Consider the following 17,824-nt stretch of genomic DNA (forward strand, 5'->3'; position numbering starts at 1 on the left):
GTGCTTCGCTGACGTCCTCTGTTCGAACCACAATTCTATAAATGCTTCTATAAATTCTATAAAGGCTGTACTTGCAGTCAAGACTCCCAGTAGAGTGCACCAGGCGTGTGTCTGCTGATTTGTTAGGAAGACCTTAACCTATCGCAGGTATTGTTTCATATTTGTGCTACGTTTCAAGGATGTTAGCTTATAAATACTGGTGCAATAACTGGAAACTAGAACTTCAACGTGTGCTTGGAGGCAGCACGGAGAGAACGGGAAGTCTTCGCTGCGACAGGCAGCAGCCTTGTCTATGACTTTCTGGCCTGGCGACTTCGGAAGACCAATGTCAGCTTGAGTTACTAACTTAAATTCCTGTGTGAGTAACCAAGTTTTTGTGTAAATTTTATATTGAGTGAAAAGAGATTTCTAACATGTTGCATGTGTATATTGGTTAATTTAAGTGACGTACACAGAGTGAGGAGTGAAGGTGTTTAGAGTGCTTAACTAAAGTTCAAGTGAATAATTAAGATATCTTCCACCTCTGCTGGTTCTGCCACTTGGCCAGGATAGGTTTTAGGCCCAAGAATCATGAGTGTGTACTGAAAGAGCAGAACATACAAGGATATAAGAATATTCCACAAAGGATAAAATGAGAGACATGATACATGATCCAGTTTATAATATATCACACATACAGGACAAACAAGGTTAAGTTTATTATGTAACACATCCAGGACGAACATGGTCCAGTTATTTAACACTTCCAGGATGAACGAGAACACTTATCGGTACTTGGTGGCAGAATGTAAACAAAGTTACCACACACTTGGAAGACGCGCGGAGAGTAACCAGGAGAAGTGCTGGGATAATAACTGATACAAAAATATACGAGTCTATGTGGGTAATGTAATTGGAACAGCGGAGTGATAAGAGACGAAAGAGGGAGCTGATAAAGATGGGAAGTAGAGGAAGAGAGAGCTGATAAACAATACAAACAACCCATCACAACACTCTACCATTAGACGACAATTGGCCTTAATGTAAACAGTATTAGAATGGTATATTTATATGCATGTGAGTAACTGTGAGGTGTAGAGGAGCTGTATAAATGAGAATGAGAGGAGAGGATGTTTGAGCAGCCTAGTCTTGTATATTTTGGGTGATTTGCCACAATGTACAAAATGCAAAGCGCTAACTTATCGAGAAGGAAACATACGAACCCAAGCCACCCACCTAACTTAATCGACCGATGCATAGAAAGCGTGGATTTTTGAGCCTCTATTTTCATAGTAATTTGTTAATTGTACGGGTGCAGATTAACACCCTCATTCACTTGAGGGAGGAGGGACTAGAGCTTAGTAAACACAATCATTATTGAGAATTAGCACAGCCAATTCTCAGCAATGAATGTTTTTACTAAGGATTCTTTGTGTTCATATTAGTTTATTGAGGTAAAAATACAGACACACCGGGTTGAGGTATCTCAAGATATTCTCACCCCGTTAATTGTGTTCAGAGGTCCTAGCTTATTCCGAGCTGGTGTTCATTAGGATGCACTTGGCTTGGGTCATGGTCTGAACACTATGTACATACAAGATCACAAGCCTGTATTTGGCCTGAACTAGCACACGTTTACTTTCACTTAATACACCTTGTCACCTAGCAGTAAATATGTACCTGGGAGTTATGCAGCTGTTGTGGGGGGTTGCAAACTAGGAAGTCAGTAGTTCGATCTTAAGTTGGGACCTCGATGTAAACCTAACGTATATACATATACAGGCTGCCTGTCCCCGTGGATAGAAACCAGGAGAGTAACCCTCAGCCTCGTGGTAGACTTCCATCGGCCTTCAACAATTTGGCGAGTCAAAGAGTGAGTGTAAAAAAATAATATGTTCCATCCAACTGTGATGACCTTTTTGGAACTAATTCTACATAGAAATGTGAGGTATTCTGAGTGTGACCTCTCCGTGCCGGGGACCCCTGGCGGAGGTGTGCATGATGGTAACTGTAATTGTGGGGCTGTAATTATGATCGGGTAATTGTGTTTATAATCAGCGTGTTTGAGTTGTGGTGATGAATCACTGCGGATCAGGCGTGTGGTGGAATTGTGGTAAATGGTGGTGGAGATTGGTCCACTAAGAGTATTAATTATGTGGAGTTCAGTAGAGATACAGCATTGTACTAATTGATTTATAAATTAGTATATATAGAAATAGTTACAAAACTAATATTTTCACTTTTACCATAATGAATAACATAATTTACCATAATAAAGAAAGACTTGTGGCAAATTGTAAAGTAAAGTTTTAACTGAGTGTCTGAGTGTGTAGAGTTGGGTGGAGGGTGTGTCTGAGTGTGTAGAGGTGGGTGGAGGGTTCGTCTGAGTGTGTAGCAGAGGGTTTAGTGTGTTTGGGTCAGTGTTTAGAAGTGGGTGGAGAGTATTTGTGGTTGTGTGGAAGTGGGTGGAGGGTATTTGTGTGCAAGTTAGCTGGGTGGAAGGAAGGTATAGCTCACAACTGTCCTCTGATCTAATTCATCTCATTATGCATACCATGGTCCCCCAACGTACAGAATAAGGGGTAACTATGAAAATCAACGGCTCACAAATATCCACATTTTCTTTGCGCAGATTAGGTTAAGGTTAGGCGGGTGATTAATGTTCGTGCGTTTTAGTACCCCCTTATTATGCACATTGTGGCAAATCAAGAGCAGGTGCTAGTGTGGGGACCCACGTGTCTGGAATCACCTCCCCCCCCTCCCCTTTATTCTTCTTATTTATCTTCCTTTTTAGATTGCATTGCGGCGTTTAAGTAGAGCTTAAAGCAGAGTAAATCCCTCTGTGAAGTACCAGTACCCAGTAAATTATTTACATTTCACTTTGTTATTATATTAATTGATCTACCAAGTTGGATAAGATTCGGGGATTTAATGTCACTATTTTCATTTTATATTTCGTTTTATTTCACTAATTTTATTTTATATTTCACTAATTTCGTTTTATATTTCGTTTTATATCACTATTTTCGTTTTATATTTAGGATTTTCTCCTTTTTATTATTGTTGCTGAAGTTTTAACATAACAAAAATTAATTAATACTTAAGAGTATTAAAACTATGGAACAGACCTAGAGGACAGTGGAGAAGAGACGCAGAATGCAGACGAAGAGTCACAGTAACGTGGCTGAAATATGTTTACCAAACCACACACTAGAAAGTGAAGGGACGACGACGTTTCGGTCCGTTCTGGACCATTCTTAAGTCGATTGTGAATGCAGAATGCTACGGTCGGCACCTAAGACACTAAAGAGATAACCCTAGACCGTGGGAGTGAGTGTAGTACGTCACTGTGGGACGGAGACCTTATAAAGACACTGAGAGAAGTGTCTTGATGAATATAAGAGTAAGGGAAGAAGACCCAGGAGAATGGGAGTGTGGGAGAGGTGCCCATACAGTGGGAGAGGGATCTGGGAAATTTGGGTGGGTGTGACTCGCAACACTTCCACTCTGTGTAACAACTTGAAACAGTGGTGAAATGGTTGTAAAAGGTTTGTGACAGGATAGGCAGGATGTGAGAAGGTTAGAGGGTATGAGGGTTATGAGAGAGAGGGTGGGAGGGTTGTGAGTAACAGGGTGGGAAAGATATGAGAGAGGGTGGGAGGGTTGTGAGTAACAGGGTGGGAGAGATATGAGAGAGGGTGAGAGGGTTGCGAGGAAGATAATGTGGCAATAACCGTAAGAACGCCATGCAGTTAGGAATGAAAGTACTCAGGAGCGATCCGCTTGCAACAGCGCACCAGGAAACAACAACAACAACCTAGTTAGTCCCTTCTCTATCCAAGGTTGAAGGCGTTAATGGAGTTGATGGCGTTGTTTGGCGACGAACAGGTCCGCTGCAGAGTGTACGCCCCGCCCTGTGGAAGGAGAGAGAGAGACTCAGCCATGCACTGTGGCACGGGAGGGTGTTTGTGACAGCTCCATTAACGCCTGTCAGTGTGTTAAGAGAAAAAGGGTGAAACACTTGTCAGGACTAAAAATGTTAACTTGGGCATCTGTCAGGCCTATGAGTGAAGAGTTATCACACCTGTTAAAGCTAAGGGGGACACCTGTGGGGTGACACCTGAGGGGTGACACCTGAGGGGTGACACCTGAGGGGTGACACCTGAGGGGTGACATCTGAGGGGGTGACACCTGAGGGGGTGACACCAGAGGGGTGGCACCTGAGGGGTAACACCTGAGGGGTGACACCTGAGGGGTGTCCTCTTTCAGATACGGGACGTGAGAAACTGTTGACATGACACTTGAGTTTTTATTTAAGGGGTCCCGAAGATGACAGGGGGAAGGGACACGGAGGAGAGAGAGAGAGAGAGAGAGGACTCGGAGGCAAAGTAACTTGGCGGAGGAAACAGAGGGATACGGAAGGCACAGAGACAAAATTCAAGGCTGGATACTTACCCCTGGACAGCCAGGTTGGGGCGGCACGGGCGGCGCAGCGCGAGTGACCCGGTCAAACGGAGGTCGTGCCGGCAGAATACTGCAAAAAATAATAAAATAGAAAAAAGTTAAAGAAATATCAGGAAGTTCTAGTGCCCTGTATAAGTAATCAACAATAGGAATATACTGAAAGAAGAGGTTGTGGAAGCCATCTTCATACACAACCTTTCAGACCAGATACCAGATTCGACAAAGACTAGTTAAATTATAAATGCAACATGTACAACAAGGCCATCAGGCAGGACATAAAGAGCTAGACCTCACGTCCCTGTAACCACTGATCAGCCAGTACTAAGACTCACGTGTCGCGACACTTGGCGTTGATGTCCCTCTGGGCTCCCGCACGACAACCGACCAGTCGGGTCTCGATGACGTTGCCGGGGGTGGCGTGTGGCAGCGGGGCGCGACGACTCCTGTGGTGACTCCGCCCACTCACCAGGTCGCTCATAATGGCCTTCACTCTACAATATTAACAACACAACCATACAGGCTTGGAAGGCCGGCAGTACAGTCCACAACCCACTCTAATGTTATATCATCTCACTACTATTGCTTCATGCTACTGGCAAACAAATTAAACTGTTTAACTGAAGGTGTTTCTTCCTCAAAGTATAAAACACACATCCAATGTATTCACATTGTTATTACTGATAATAACAAGATGTGGAGGCTCTCTGTAGAGGCTGAGAACTGTCAAAATCCACACAGACTTACAAATGCCAGTTTTTGCAGTATAATAGTGTATGTGTACCTTTTCAAATTACGATCCATCAGTTACAATAGTAGTTATGTGTTGTGCCTTTAAGCGTTGTATAGCAAAGTGAACAAACATTCATGTAAAAGACATAATATATGACTAACTTTTTGAATATCTCGTGAAGTTTGGTGCCCCTGGGAGCTTGCAGGAGGTCAAGGCTCTGGTCTGCCCCATACATCGATTCCATGATGCCCTTCAGGCGTGCGATCAGATTCATCTTCACAACGTTTGTGTTCATCAGTGATTGACTGGAAGTGCCATAGCTTGGTCCAACAGATGAGCCCATTGCTTTCTTCGAGTATAGAGCGTTGCCATACCCATATGATGGACCGTATGGCCTAGAGCCGACATTTTCGGGCTCAGAATAGACGTCTGGCACAGGCACGGGTATTGGCGGCGTTGTTTCTCTAGGGATTGGAGGTCCATAGATGTGGATGAGGATGGCGAGAGCTTCTGGGTCGAAGATTTCGTAGCCGGCGTCCTCGAGGGTGGAACAGACGCCCTGGAGCCGGTCCAGGGCCAGGGAGTACCAGGTCTGCGCTGGACACACACCGCTCATCTGTGGGGATAATTTGTATTAGCCTTAACCCATAGGTTTTGCACTTGTGAGACTTTTCAATAGAATATGCGACTTACCTGTCCTAGTTAGTGACACTTGTAGCTTTCTTGTCCTAGCTAGTGACATCTGTTATTACTTGTCTTAGCTAATGACACCTGTACCCTACTTGTCCTAATTAATTACACTTGCAGCTTATGTGTCCTAGCTAGTGGCATCTGTACTTACTTGTCCTAGATAGTGACACGGGTGGTGAAGGAATTTCGTTACTATCTGCTTACGTAGCTTGCCCAGGACTCACAGATTGTTCGTGCTTGACGTATGACAGGCTTAGGAGTTGGTGAAAAGTGGTAGGAACTTGTATTGCCTATTGGCCTGGTAGCGAGAGGTCGGTCTGTTATGCCCTCCTACTGAGTTAATCCCATATGGCATCAACACCGTGTATTTTAAGCCTGGTTACTTGGTGCCAATCACAGTATACATGCACATGCATAATACACAATATATACATGAATTAATGTTACAGTTGAATATTCTGCGCACTGGGCGAGAGTATCTGGTGAATATACACTGATAGTTTTCTTTAGTCTTGGTTTAAGTTCAAGAGAAAGTGTATTTGCTGGTTAGTTAGTATGCATTATGGTGGGCCTTAATGGTGTAATGACTGGCATTCTATAGATTAATTTTATTTTTATTTTGTGCTTGTAATTTAATGTAATCTCTGGGGATATATATATATATATATATATATATATATATATATATATATATATATATATATATATATATATATATATATATATATATATATATATATATATGTCGTACCTAGTAGCCAGAACGCACTTCTCAGCCTACTATGCAAGGCCCGATTTGCCTAATAAGCCAAGTTTTCCTGAATTAATATATTTTCTCTAATTTTTTTTTCTTGTGAAATGATAAAGCTACCCATTTCATTATGTATGAGGTCAATTTTTTTTTATTGGAGTTAAAATTAACGTAGATATATGACCGAACCTAACCAACCCTACCTAACCTAACCTAACCTATCTTTATAGGTTAGGTTAGGTTAGGTACCCGAAAAAGTTAGGTTAGGTTAGGTTAGGTAGAGGAAAAACAATTAATTCATGAAAACTTGGCTTATTAGGCAAATCGGGCCTTGCATTGTAGGCTGAGAAGTGCGTTCTGGCTACTAGGTACGACATTATATATATATATATATATATATATATATATATATATATATATATATATATATATATATATAAATATAATATATATATATATATAATATATAATGTAGGTACCAGATAGAGTAGTGAATAATTTTGGAAGTGGCAGGAACAGAGAAGAACCAGGAATTTGGTTTAGATAAAATAAGATGCCCAAAATGAGCGTAAATCTTGAGAGAGAGAGAGAGAGAGAGAGAGAGAGAGAGAGAGAGAGAGAGAGAGACAGAGACAGAGACAGAGAGACAGAGAGAGAGAGAGAAACTGGAACAATCAATCAAGCAGCATCAATCTCCCTGCCCTCCATCGACTGGGTCAGGGGCCTGTATGTATAGAATAGTGGCCACTGACCTGTAGGTTAGACCTGAGGGAGTCAGCTGTGCTATGTAACAACCGACTGAGGCATGATTGAGTAACTATTGAAAAGCAAGCTGAGAGTGCCAGAGAAAGCTGTGCCTCGTGGCGTACCTTTGCCTCTGTAATGGCAGCTCCCGCTATTTCAACATTGTATCCCGGTAACAATAACTGAAATGGTGGTGACACTATATGGCGCTCCAGTAAGGTAATTATGATCTTCCATAAAGGCGTAATTACTCAACTATTCCGTCTGATTATTATCCCTGTAACCCTCCTAGCTGGTAGACCCTGTGGCTTACTTGTCATTGCAAGTGACACATATGTGGCTCATATTTCCTAGCTGGTTCCGACATGTGGCTTACATGTCTTAGCTAGTGATTCCAGTAACTCACCTGTCCGAGCTGGAAGCACCTGCCATCAGCGGAGGGGACGAAGGGGAGATCGTTGGGTCCTCGGTTGAGGTTGACACCGCCACAGGGGTCTGGGAGACACTCCGGCGGGAGGTTGAAGTCTCGGAACCACAGCACCTGCAGGAGGTAGTCATCAATACCTGCTGGAATGTCGTTACTACCTGTTGAAGTATCGTCACCAGCACTCATTAACCCCTACCCAGCCCCTAGTAGACACAAACTAGCCCCCTCAGCAGCTCAGTCTAAATCTGTAAGGGAATACTTGCCCTTCAGATGAGTCCTCTCCCTTTCCTGATTCTCACCTGTCCTGGCGGGCAGAAGCGGGACTGGCCAAGGAGGGGCTCGCACACGTCTTCCTCAACTTTGTCGCTGGTCTCGTAGGTACCGTCCGGACACTGGCACACGGGCGTCCCGAACGCCGACTGGTACAGCTGACGACCCGCTGACGAAGGGCAGCCGTACACAAGGCCAGGATAACGTCACCATGGAGGGCGGTATTGAGAGCGGCGTCACGGGCAGAGAACACCAGTGAGGAGTGACGATAATAAGCACAACATTTGCAGTAATTATTAATCCCACTAATTTTTTCCCACAAATGTTTTACAACTAACGTGAAATGGCTGGTTTACGTACGGGGGCACAGATTGTTGGAACGAGGGTCGTGACACAGCTGGTCGCTGAAGACAAAGATCCTGTCCGGGGCACAGAGCCTCGGGGCGCAGTAGCCCTGGTTGGTCTCCCGGTCAAGCAGCACCACCTCCGTCACCTCGCACGGCCCCTGCGTCAGGAGGTTGTGGCACCTCCCGTCGGGCATCCTTACCTCTTCTCTATCACACAGGTCAATCTGCTCGTCGGAGACTGCAGTACCAGCATCAACACTTACTACACAGTATGAAGATATGCTCAACTACCGGTAAACAAAATGACTTGATGAGCCAAGTAGGTGCAAGGTGTAAATGTAAAAAAAAAGAGATGGAAAGATCTAAGCTGGTACATAAACAGTCCGGATGATGACATAACGGAAGTAATGTGATCTGATGAAACATTTGGTACTTAATATTCTTTAAGAAATGACAGCGTGTATCATCGTACTAATAACGAATGGAAAGAGGCACGTATGATTATGGACCAGACGCAGCAAACATAAGGTTGATCTACTGTATAAATTCTACTGTCTGGAATCACTTCCGTTGGTAGAGTTAGGAAGGAATATCTTGGTCACTTGCCTGTAGAGATATATGTGGAACACTTAGACAAGACAAGACCGTCTGGAATCCTACTTCAACCAAGTTAAAAAAAAAAAAAACTGGCACACTTTGGGAGACAAACTGTTCCAGTTCTACTCTTCAAAAAATAGATAAGAAACAATTGCCTGACAGATGGACAAATTATTGATATATTGTTAGAAGAAGTGAAATACTGCCCTAACGCGTAACTAAATGCAGATAAGGCAGTCGGTTGATAGGCAAGGTAGTGCTCATACAAGAGAGAAGTTCATACATAAGTGGAGACGGCACTGAACCTGACCACTTACGGGCTATTCATGCCCGTGCCACCTTTGGGTGACTTAATCTTAATCAATGAACCTGACCCACCTTGGGTGTAGGAGCTGGTAGTGGGGCTAAGGGGGTCCCCAAACTGCTCTGGGTAGTAACTTAGCGAAGTAGGGATGGGCGGGTTGAGTCTCCCGATGGCCGCCTGGCGCCGCCACCGTCCTCCTGTCTGGACCACACTCATATTAGCTCCATTATCTTTATATCCTGAATGTGTCAGGTTCGTGAGTGGGTTATACCCGACAGGTTAATGTTTCAAATTAGATCCCAACTTGTTCCTGACTTGTATGGTTCTCGCGGGAGAAGAACTTAAACTTACTTTGCTGAAAATTTATTAGACAAGGACCAAACTCTTGAGCGACATTTAATGATCTCCAAACTGCTTTTGACAAAGCCAGTTTAGCAAAGCAACAGTTTGAAGACTACTGACATGGCTCAGGGGGTTCCTGAGTTACAGAACCGCTTCAGTCCTTTCCAAGGAAGGTTAAAAGTAATAATTTTGCACTCTTTGAACCGGGTTCACCCCAGGGTGGAGTGCTAAACCTAACACTGCTCAGTATTTTGATGCACTTATAAATTACTGATATTCCCACACGGGCTAAAGAAGCTGTCATCTGTTAAGCTGATTCATTTGCATTGTTGCAAATACCCAAATTCGATTTCAAGCTCTGCTTGATTCTCTTGCTTCTAAAAGCGTTGAATGACGGCTTATTATTGCTATAACAAAAGCTCATCATTCTTACAAGAGAACAAACGTCACTCTAGTTTTTCAAGTCAACAACCAAGAAACTGAAAACAGTAAGTCACAATAACGCGGCAGAAAATTAGATATCCGACCCACACATCTGAAAATAGCTTGGAACCCTATGTATCAACGGTGGTCATTGTATACGACCCATGTCATATGTTACAAGACATAAACCACTGATATCACCCACTGACAAGATTGTTGGTAGCAATGTTAACTATGCTACACTATATTATATGATGCTGATTAGATCCCTAGTTGATTATCATGTCTTTCAACTAGTTAACTTCACCTCTATTTTGAACAAGCTGGAATACAAGCCATGAGGCTTGTATTCCAGTTTGTATACCATACAGACTGGAATACAACTAGAATGCAGCCATGAGGGTGATTCTTGGTGCCCAAAAAGTACAAGAATTGTTAGCATGAAGGAAACTGAAGTTTTTTTTACCACATACTTAAATATGTCAATACAACCTTTTGCATTAAAGTCATGAGAGACCCTACATCGCCTGCATTGCTCAGAGATAAACAATTCTGCTCCTTTTTTAGCATGGATATTCCTGCTCGGGCCCCAAGCCAATGGCTGGCTTACTAAGTGTTACTCGTTTCTCGTTTGTGTCTTACTTAGGCGGTGTATGAGCATTTATGACTGGTATGTTCGCGTCAGTGATATTCTGTCCTGTGTGTTTAACAACAACTTCTGCTCTGTTAAAACTCGGTTGAAATCTTATTTGGTTTGTAACTGTCCACTGTGTTAGGTAATGTTCCAGTGGTCTGTTGGGCATTTCTCCACAGTGCTGACTTTTCATTCTGCTCGCTAACCACAGACTCCCAAAGGCCCGTAAGCACTAGTATAAAAAGCTATGATTTGTTTAGATCTGATATTTATGCACATGAGAGCACAAAACGTCGACCAGACTGTGCGACACAGTGGTTGCCAGGATCAGGTTGGGTTACCGTTACCTGTGGCAGGTGGTTACAGGTGACGGATCTCCCAATCCTGAGCACTCCAGGTGCATACTCTGTGAGCAGGAACTGCGGCATGATCTCGCATACAACATTATTGCATGTCCAGTCATTTGACCCTACACAGCTGCCGGTATGAGGAGCTTTCCAATCACATTATTGACGCTGGTGTTCTCGAGAATATCCTCATAATGCACCTAAAGGTTGCTAGTGTAGACTACTGATCACATGGCATGATCGACTAGCCATCTTGCGTGATGGCTCACACACACCTTAAAGGAAATTAATCATCATGATACTTGCATCATCACTTGATATGTTGCACCCGAGGACGAGTGACAGGATACAGCTGAGGACAAGAATTAGCTTGGCCATGACGTTAAGGACGACTTGAGCTTCGTCCTGACCTTCCTATAGCTCCCGAGTACGACCTTATCTCCGTCCTCGAGTCCTCGCAGCGGCCCGGAGCTGGACTTCCTTCTTGTCTTTACTCTGCAAAGTTCAAACAATTAAGATCTTGTTAGTTGTGCTAGCGAACTATATTCATAAAAGGAAAATATGTCAGGAGTCATTACATTAGACAACCGGCGGTTAGAAAGGCGGGGTCCGAAAGCTAAAGCTCGATCCTGCTGGACAAACATAAATATATGAGTTTAATACATAGCTACTTAGATTACTAGGGTAATATATGTGTACTACGGTAATATGTAAGGTTAGTAAATGGGACTAATGATAGAGTGGATATAATATTATTGTAATTCGTAATTATGTATGGATAAGTAGTGATCTTGAATAGGTCTAGTGAGTGTTCCTCCATATTTCATGACATAGGCTTACGGAGTGTTTCTTTATACATGAAATAGGTTTGAAAGGGTTCCTTGATGCTACAAGACATGCCAATTTCAGTAATATGAAGGCATCTTTTACATGGTGAGGGCCATTGCAATATTCATAGATAGGCCTACTGTGAGAAAGAAAGTGAAACAAAAATATGTTAAGTTTATGTAAAACTGACTTGAGAAGGCAGGCATTGTTTTCCATTCTCCCTGGAGAGAGAGAGAGAGAGAGAGAGAGAGAGAGAGAGAGAGAGAGAGAGAGAGAGAGAGAGAGAGAGAGAGAGAGAGAGAGAGAGAGAGAGAGAGCGAGCGAGTCTGTGTGAGTTGATGAAACGTAGAAACACATTGTTACATAGTGCCTTGCAGCAATATGTATAACCAAAAACAAGTTCTAGGTCTTCACCATCTCGGGTATCTTTTTACGAACATGAAACTCCCTTTTGTATGTACATAGGTTGTCAACTGTTCTTAATAACTTTTCAATAAGCTGCCTTTACTGCCTGGAAAGTTCATTGCGACTTTCCTCACTTGGTGATACACTTTCCCTCAAGTACTGCTCAAGGTGATGCTCGGCGACCTCTCACAAAACATACTCGTCGTGTTAGCGCACTTCATCTAACGTTCACCTCGAGACCACTAGCACTACACAACATGTCCACCCGTGTTAAGACATGGCACTTTACAGTTTTCTTACCTCTTTAAACTCCAAATATTCCTCCACAAACTATCTGTGCCCATCGATGTGAAATGCAGCCCAATGTGAGCGTCAGTGAATATATATATATATATATATATATATATATATATATATATATATATATATATATATATATATATATATATATTTATCTTATTGCGTACGCAAGCACTCTTCCTAAAAATACATCAATTGTATTTTGTACGCAAGCACTCTCACTCTGAATGTATGTATTGTATTTCTAGTAATTATGTCTAATTCGCCTTTACGTCATTATATTTTTCACTTTCTCCTGCCGCTCTTACACCTGAGAGCTGTGCTTCACCAGCACCCAGTGTTCTCCCAGCCACCCAGGGCTGCTCAGCGCTAGCGCCACTCTCCCTAGAGCCACATTCCTGTCTTCCGACGATCTAAGACCTGATAAACACTACCGGTCAACCCTCCCTCCAACGACCTCCCCAACAGTGCCATGTCAACGATTAGGACTCATTTTGTTTTGTTATGCTTGTCTCGGGGACAAATGATTGCAATAATCTTAGACAGCGATTGCCAGCTGCATTTTTTGGTAAAAATTTATATGTGACAGAGATCCGTCTGTTATTATTTATTAACCTAATAATTCTCATATGTATTTTCCAGAAGGGCTTCACTCCAACATTTACTATATCATTTCTATAAGCATGGAGGGAAAAAAATGTTATTGTTAAGATTTCTAGAGATGATGGTGTCCAAATTACAATTAATATTTATGAGAATGTGGGTGTGTTTTCCCCAGGAGAATACACCCACATTCTCCTCTTCATCTCTTTAGAGCAAAAAAAAAAAACTAAATAGCATACTCGAGAATCCCAAACTTCTAAAAGTAACATACCTTGCCTTTTTTTTTTTTTTTGTCTAAACGTTCGTTTTGGGGTTTCCAGTGTTGGGCCTCGTCAAAGCACTCATTCTGTAACACCGAGAGAGAGAGAGAAAGAGTTAAAAGTCGCCACCACCACCACAGGTTAGGTCACAGTCATCTGGATTGTGTTGTTTTCTACAGGGAGTCCACTGCACTCTGCTACGCTGATTGGACAGTCCTCACTGGGGCGAGTCCCGCTCTGGTGAGCGCGGGACCTATAGCTCCTGCCCCAGCCAGCCAGGCGACCCACAGCTCGGCCAGTTCACGCAGTACACACGTCTCCATGCTGTGTTATTGTCCGAGGTTCTCAGTGAGACCACAGCCACTGTGTCACAACCGCCACTCACACAAGTGGAAGCCTTCGCTCCAGCCAGTCTCACTACACACCAACCGGTCACCAGGTCCCCCACACTATATACCAACTAGTCACCAGATCCTCCCACAATACACCAACCAGTCACCAGGTCCCCACACTACACATCAACCAGTCACCAGGTCCCCACACTACACACTAACCGGTCACCAGGCCCCTACACCAACCAATCACCAGGTCCCCACACTACACACTAACCACTCACCAGGCCCCTACACCAACCAATCACCAGGTCCCCCACACTACACACCAACCAATCATCAGGCCCCTACACCAACCAGTCACCAGGTCCCCACACTACACACTAACCACTCACCAGGCCCCTACACCAACCAATCACCAGGTCCCCCACACTACACACTAACCACTCACCAGGCCCCTACACCAACCAATCACCAGGTCCCCCACACTACACACCAACCAATCATCAGGCCCCTACACCAACCAGTCACCAGGTCACCACACTACACACCAACCAATCACCAGGTCCCCCACACTACACACCAACCAATCACCAGGTTCCCACACTACACACCAACCAGTCACCAGGTCCTCACACTAACCATGCACCAGACGCAGCACAGGTAAGCGCACGTCTTAGTCACCCGCCGCCACACACAACTCTGAGACGAGCAGGGAAAGTCAACAACCCTCCCCCCCCTCAGCCGCACATCTGTTACAGAATGTGAAAGTTCTGGGGGGTTATAGGCGGGTCACGATGCGCTCATCCTTTCGGGCTGAAATTGGGCGCTTCTTTGAGCAGCGGACGTCCTCGGGGCCTGGGGCCACCTCGCCCTCTGACGCTCTCGCTCTCAGTCTCACTCATTACTCACGAAAGCTCCTTCTTCCGCGCCTTCTTCACCTCTGGCAGCACGAAGTCAACCGCGGAGTCATTACGATAATATTTTCTCCGGGTAAAGCAAAGTCTTGAAGCCCCCAGAGAAGAGGGCTGGGATATAGGCGTAATAGGTCTTAAGCCCCAGAGAAGCGGGCTGAGATATAGGCCTACCAAGCGAATTATGTACACATTTTCACAGACTACAAGTGGACTACATTATAGAGGAACGCTACGAAGGAACGATACCCCAAAACACTCCAACGGAAATCGAACGCCGGCCCTGCAAGAAGCGAGGCCGTCGGTCAAATGACCCGTCCCGGTAGACGGTCGTGAGGCGTCTCTTGTTCACACGGACCCAACGTCCCGCGACTCAGGGACCAGATTCATGAAGCAGTTATGCAAGCACTTACGAACATGTACATCTTTTCTCAATCTTTGGCACCTTTGTTTACAATTATTAAATAGTTAATGAGCTCCGAAGCACCAGGAGGCTGTTTATAACAATAACAACAGTTGATTGGGAAGTTTTCATGCTCGTAAACTGTTTAATAAATGTAACCAAAGCCGTCAAAGATTGAGGAAAGATGTACACGTTCGTAAGTACTTGCGTAACTGCTAGGTGAATCTGGCCCCGGGGCGAGATAATGGCAACCTGTCCTCAGGCCAGGCTCCTCCAAGCTGCGCCATCTCCAAAGGCGCATTCATCAGTTTTATCGTACTGCGTCTTCAATATTATTAGGTACATTGTAGCAAAACTTTAGTTCAACAAAATAACTACAAAGTAAATTGATGGTGTTCGTATTGGTGAAGTCCTAATATTGGAGGAGTTGGTTGCACAAGCAACCCAACCCGTCCTCGACTCAAGTCCATTCCATCCAGAGGTCGACCCTATAGACGCATTCGTAAATTTTTACATGCTGCTCATTCAAGACGGGAATTTTCTCAAATATAAATTAATATTATAATATATTAGCATATTGTGCATCTATAGGCATAGGTTAGGTTAGGTGTTTAGGTTCTGTTGGCGATTATTTGTATTTGTAGTACGTGGGTGAAGCATTTACAGCGTTGTGGTTCGAACAAAAGTTGTAAGTGAAGCACTTGTTCTGGAAGTGTTCGGACGTCATCAGTTGTGAGTCGTGTGTAAACCGTTTTTCACTCATAAACAGGGGGTTTGGCGGGTGCATGGAATCACTTTTGGGTCTTTGTTTGGAGGACGGGCTGATCAACCCGTTCTTAGACCAAGTCCATTCCATCCAGCGGTCGACTCCAAACACTGATTCATCAATTTTAACACTGTTGTTCATTCAAAATAGAACATTTCTCATATATAAATAAATAGCATTATATATTAGCATACATCCATATTTAGGCACTGGTTAGATTAGGTTAGGTTAGGTTATTAGGTTCTGTTGACGATTATTTGAATTGGTAGTACGTGGGTGAAGCATTGTGGATCCAACTATAATCATCAGCAAAGCACTTGTTCGTGAAGTGTTCGAAGGTCATCAGTTGTGAGTCGTTTGTATCAGCCCGTCCTCCAAACAAAGACCCGAAAGTGATTCCATGCACCGGCCAAACCCCCTGTTTATGAGTGAAAAACGGTTTACACACGACTCACAACTGATGACGTCCGAACACTTCCAGAACAAGTGCTTCACTTACAACTTTTGTTCGAACCACAACGCTGTAAATGCTTCACCCACGTACTACAAATACAAATAATCGCCAACAGAACCTAAACACCTAACCTAACTTGACTTATGCCTATATATGCACAATATGCTAATTTATTATAATATAAATTTTTATTTCAGAAAATTCATGTTTTGAATGAACAGCATGTAAAAAAATTTATGAATGCGTCTGTGGGGTCGACCGCTGGATGTAATGGACTTGAGTCGAGGACGGGTTGTGTGTAAAACTTTTTTTCATTCATAAACAGGTGCATGGAATGGACTTTGGCCTTTTGTTTATGAGGACAGGCTGGTACAAGATAGCCGGGGGATGAGGTAAAGGCCAAGCACCTCACGAATGGGCCAATGGCCCCATTGCAACTTACCAACATACAATGTTTCCATGATAGCTGGGTGCAGACGGTGTATGTTTCGTCATGCTCTCGAAATTGGCCGAGTGTAATTTAGTGGTAGTCAGGTTGAACTCGCCGATGTCCAGTCTTCTGTTGTCGGTGGAGTTGTTGATTGCGTAGCAGGATCCCTGCCCGTGTGTGTGTTGATACAAGCAACACCAGCATGATCTGCAGGACCCTCCGACACAACACACCCACTTGTCCACAGTTAACGGGACCTCTCACACTTTCATACTTACTAAACCTACTTGTTCTTGTATCTGTTCTGTGTGTGCGTGTGTGTGTGTCTGTCTCTCTCTCTCTCTCTCTCTCTGTCTCTCTCTCTCTCTCTCTCTCTGTCTCTCTGTCTCTCTCTCTCTCTCTCTCTCTGTCTCTCTGTCTCTCTCTCTCTCTCTCTCTCTCTCTCTCTCTCTCTCTCTCTCTCTCTCTCTCTCTCTCTCTCTCTCTCTCTCTCTCTCTCTCACTCTTTGTCTCTCTCTCTCTGTCTCTCTCTCTCTCTCTCTCTCTCTCTGTCTCTCTGTCTCTCTCTCTCTCTCTCTCTCTCTCTCTCTCTCTCTCTCTCTCTCTCTCTCTCTCTCTCTCTCTCTCTCTCTCTCTCTCTCTCTCTCTCTCGTCTTTATTCAACACAACTTTCGGTTTTCGGTTTTTCCCACCTGCCTCTTGTCCTGCCACTCATACTCTTAACCTCTGGTTTTTGCCTTCACTCTGTATATTTGCCCGAGTGTCACCCGTTGTTTACGGGTGCCTGTGGCCCGCCCCTCCACCCGAGTGCCTGAGTACAGCAGCCTCAACACCTCCTCTCAGATCATTCTAGTACTCTAGTACTAACCCTTGTGGTACTCAAGGACTATCCTTTGTGGTACTCGAGGACTAACCCTTGACGTACTCTTGTCAAACACCACAAAAGTTAATTTTGAGACAATGTTGACTCGTGTTCAGTATCACACCACAATGTTTGGGAACCGGTTGTGTGGGGGTTATGGTTCACATCTCTCAGGTGTCTGGATGTTTGAGAACCGGTTGGCTGTTTACAATACGCCG

The 17,824-nt window shown here is 44.0% G+C and overlaps 1 protein-coding gene across 1 annotated transcript in view; it reads right to left on the reverse strand.

Annotated features, from left to right (window-relative positions):
- Nucleotides 1-644: 644 nt before the first annotated feature.
- Nucleotides 645-17,824, reverse strand: part of LOC123754540 (uncharacterized) — a 69,772-nt gene continuing 52,592 nt past the window's right edge. The window contains exons 11-19 of the mRNA XM_069326754.1: nucleotides 14,690-14,861; nucleotides 11,460-11,544; nucleotides 8,416-8,689; nucleotides 8,085-8,224; nucleotides 7,765-7,899; nucleotides 5,335-5,789; nucleotides 4,776-4,934; nucleotides 4,435-4,513; nucleotides 645-3,893 (exon numbers count right to left, since the gene is read on the reverse strand). Of these exons, the coding sequence (XP_069182855.1) occupies nucleotides 3,813-3,893; nucleotides 4,435-4,513; nucleotides 4,776-4,934; nucleotides 5,335-5,789; nucleotides 7,765-7,899; nucleotides 8,085-8,224; nucleotides 8,416-8,689; nucleotides 11,460-11,544; nucleotides 14,690-14,861 (1,580 nt within the window). The 3' untranslated portion in view covers nucleotides 645-3,812. The remainder of the gene's footprint in view (nucleotides 3,894-4,434; nucleotides 4,514-4,775; nucleotides 4,935-5,334; nucleotides 5,790-7,764; nucleotides 7,900-8,084; nucleotides 8,225-8,415; nucleotides 8,690-11,459; nucleotides 11,545-14,689; nucleotides 14,862-17,824) is intronic.

The sequence above is a fragment of the Procambarus clarkii genome, chromosome 18 (genome assembly GCF_040958095.1).
Source record: "Procambarus clarkii isolate CNS0578487 chromosome 18, FALCON_Pclarkii_2.0, whole genome shotgun sequence".
Classification (NCBI taxonomy): domain Eukaryota; kingdom Metazoa; phylum Arthropoda; class Malacostraca; order Decapoda; family Cambaridae; genus Procambarus; species Procambarus clarkii.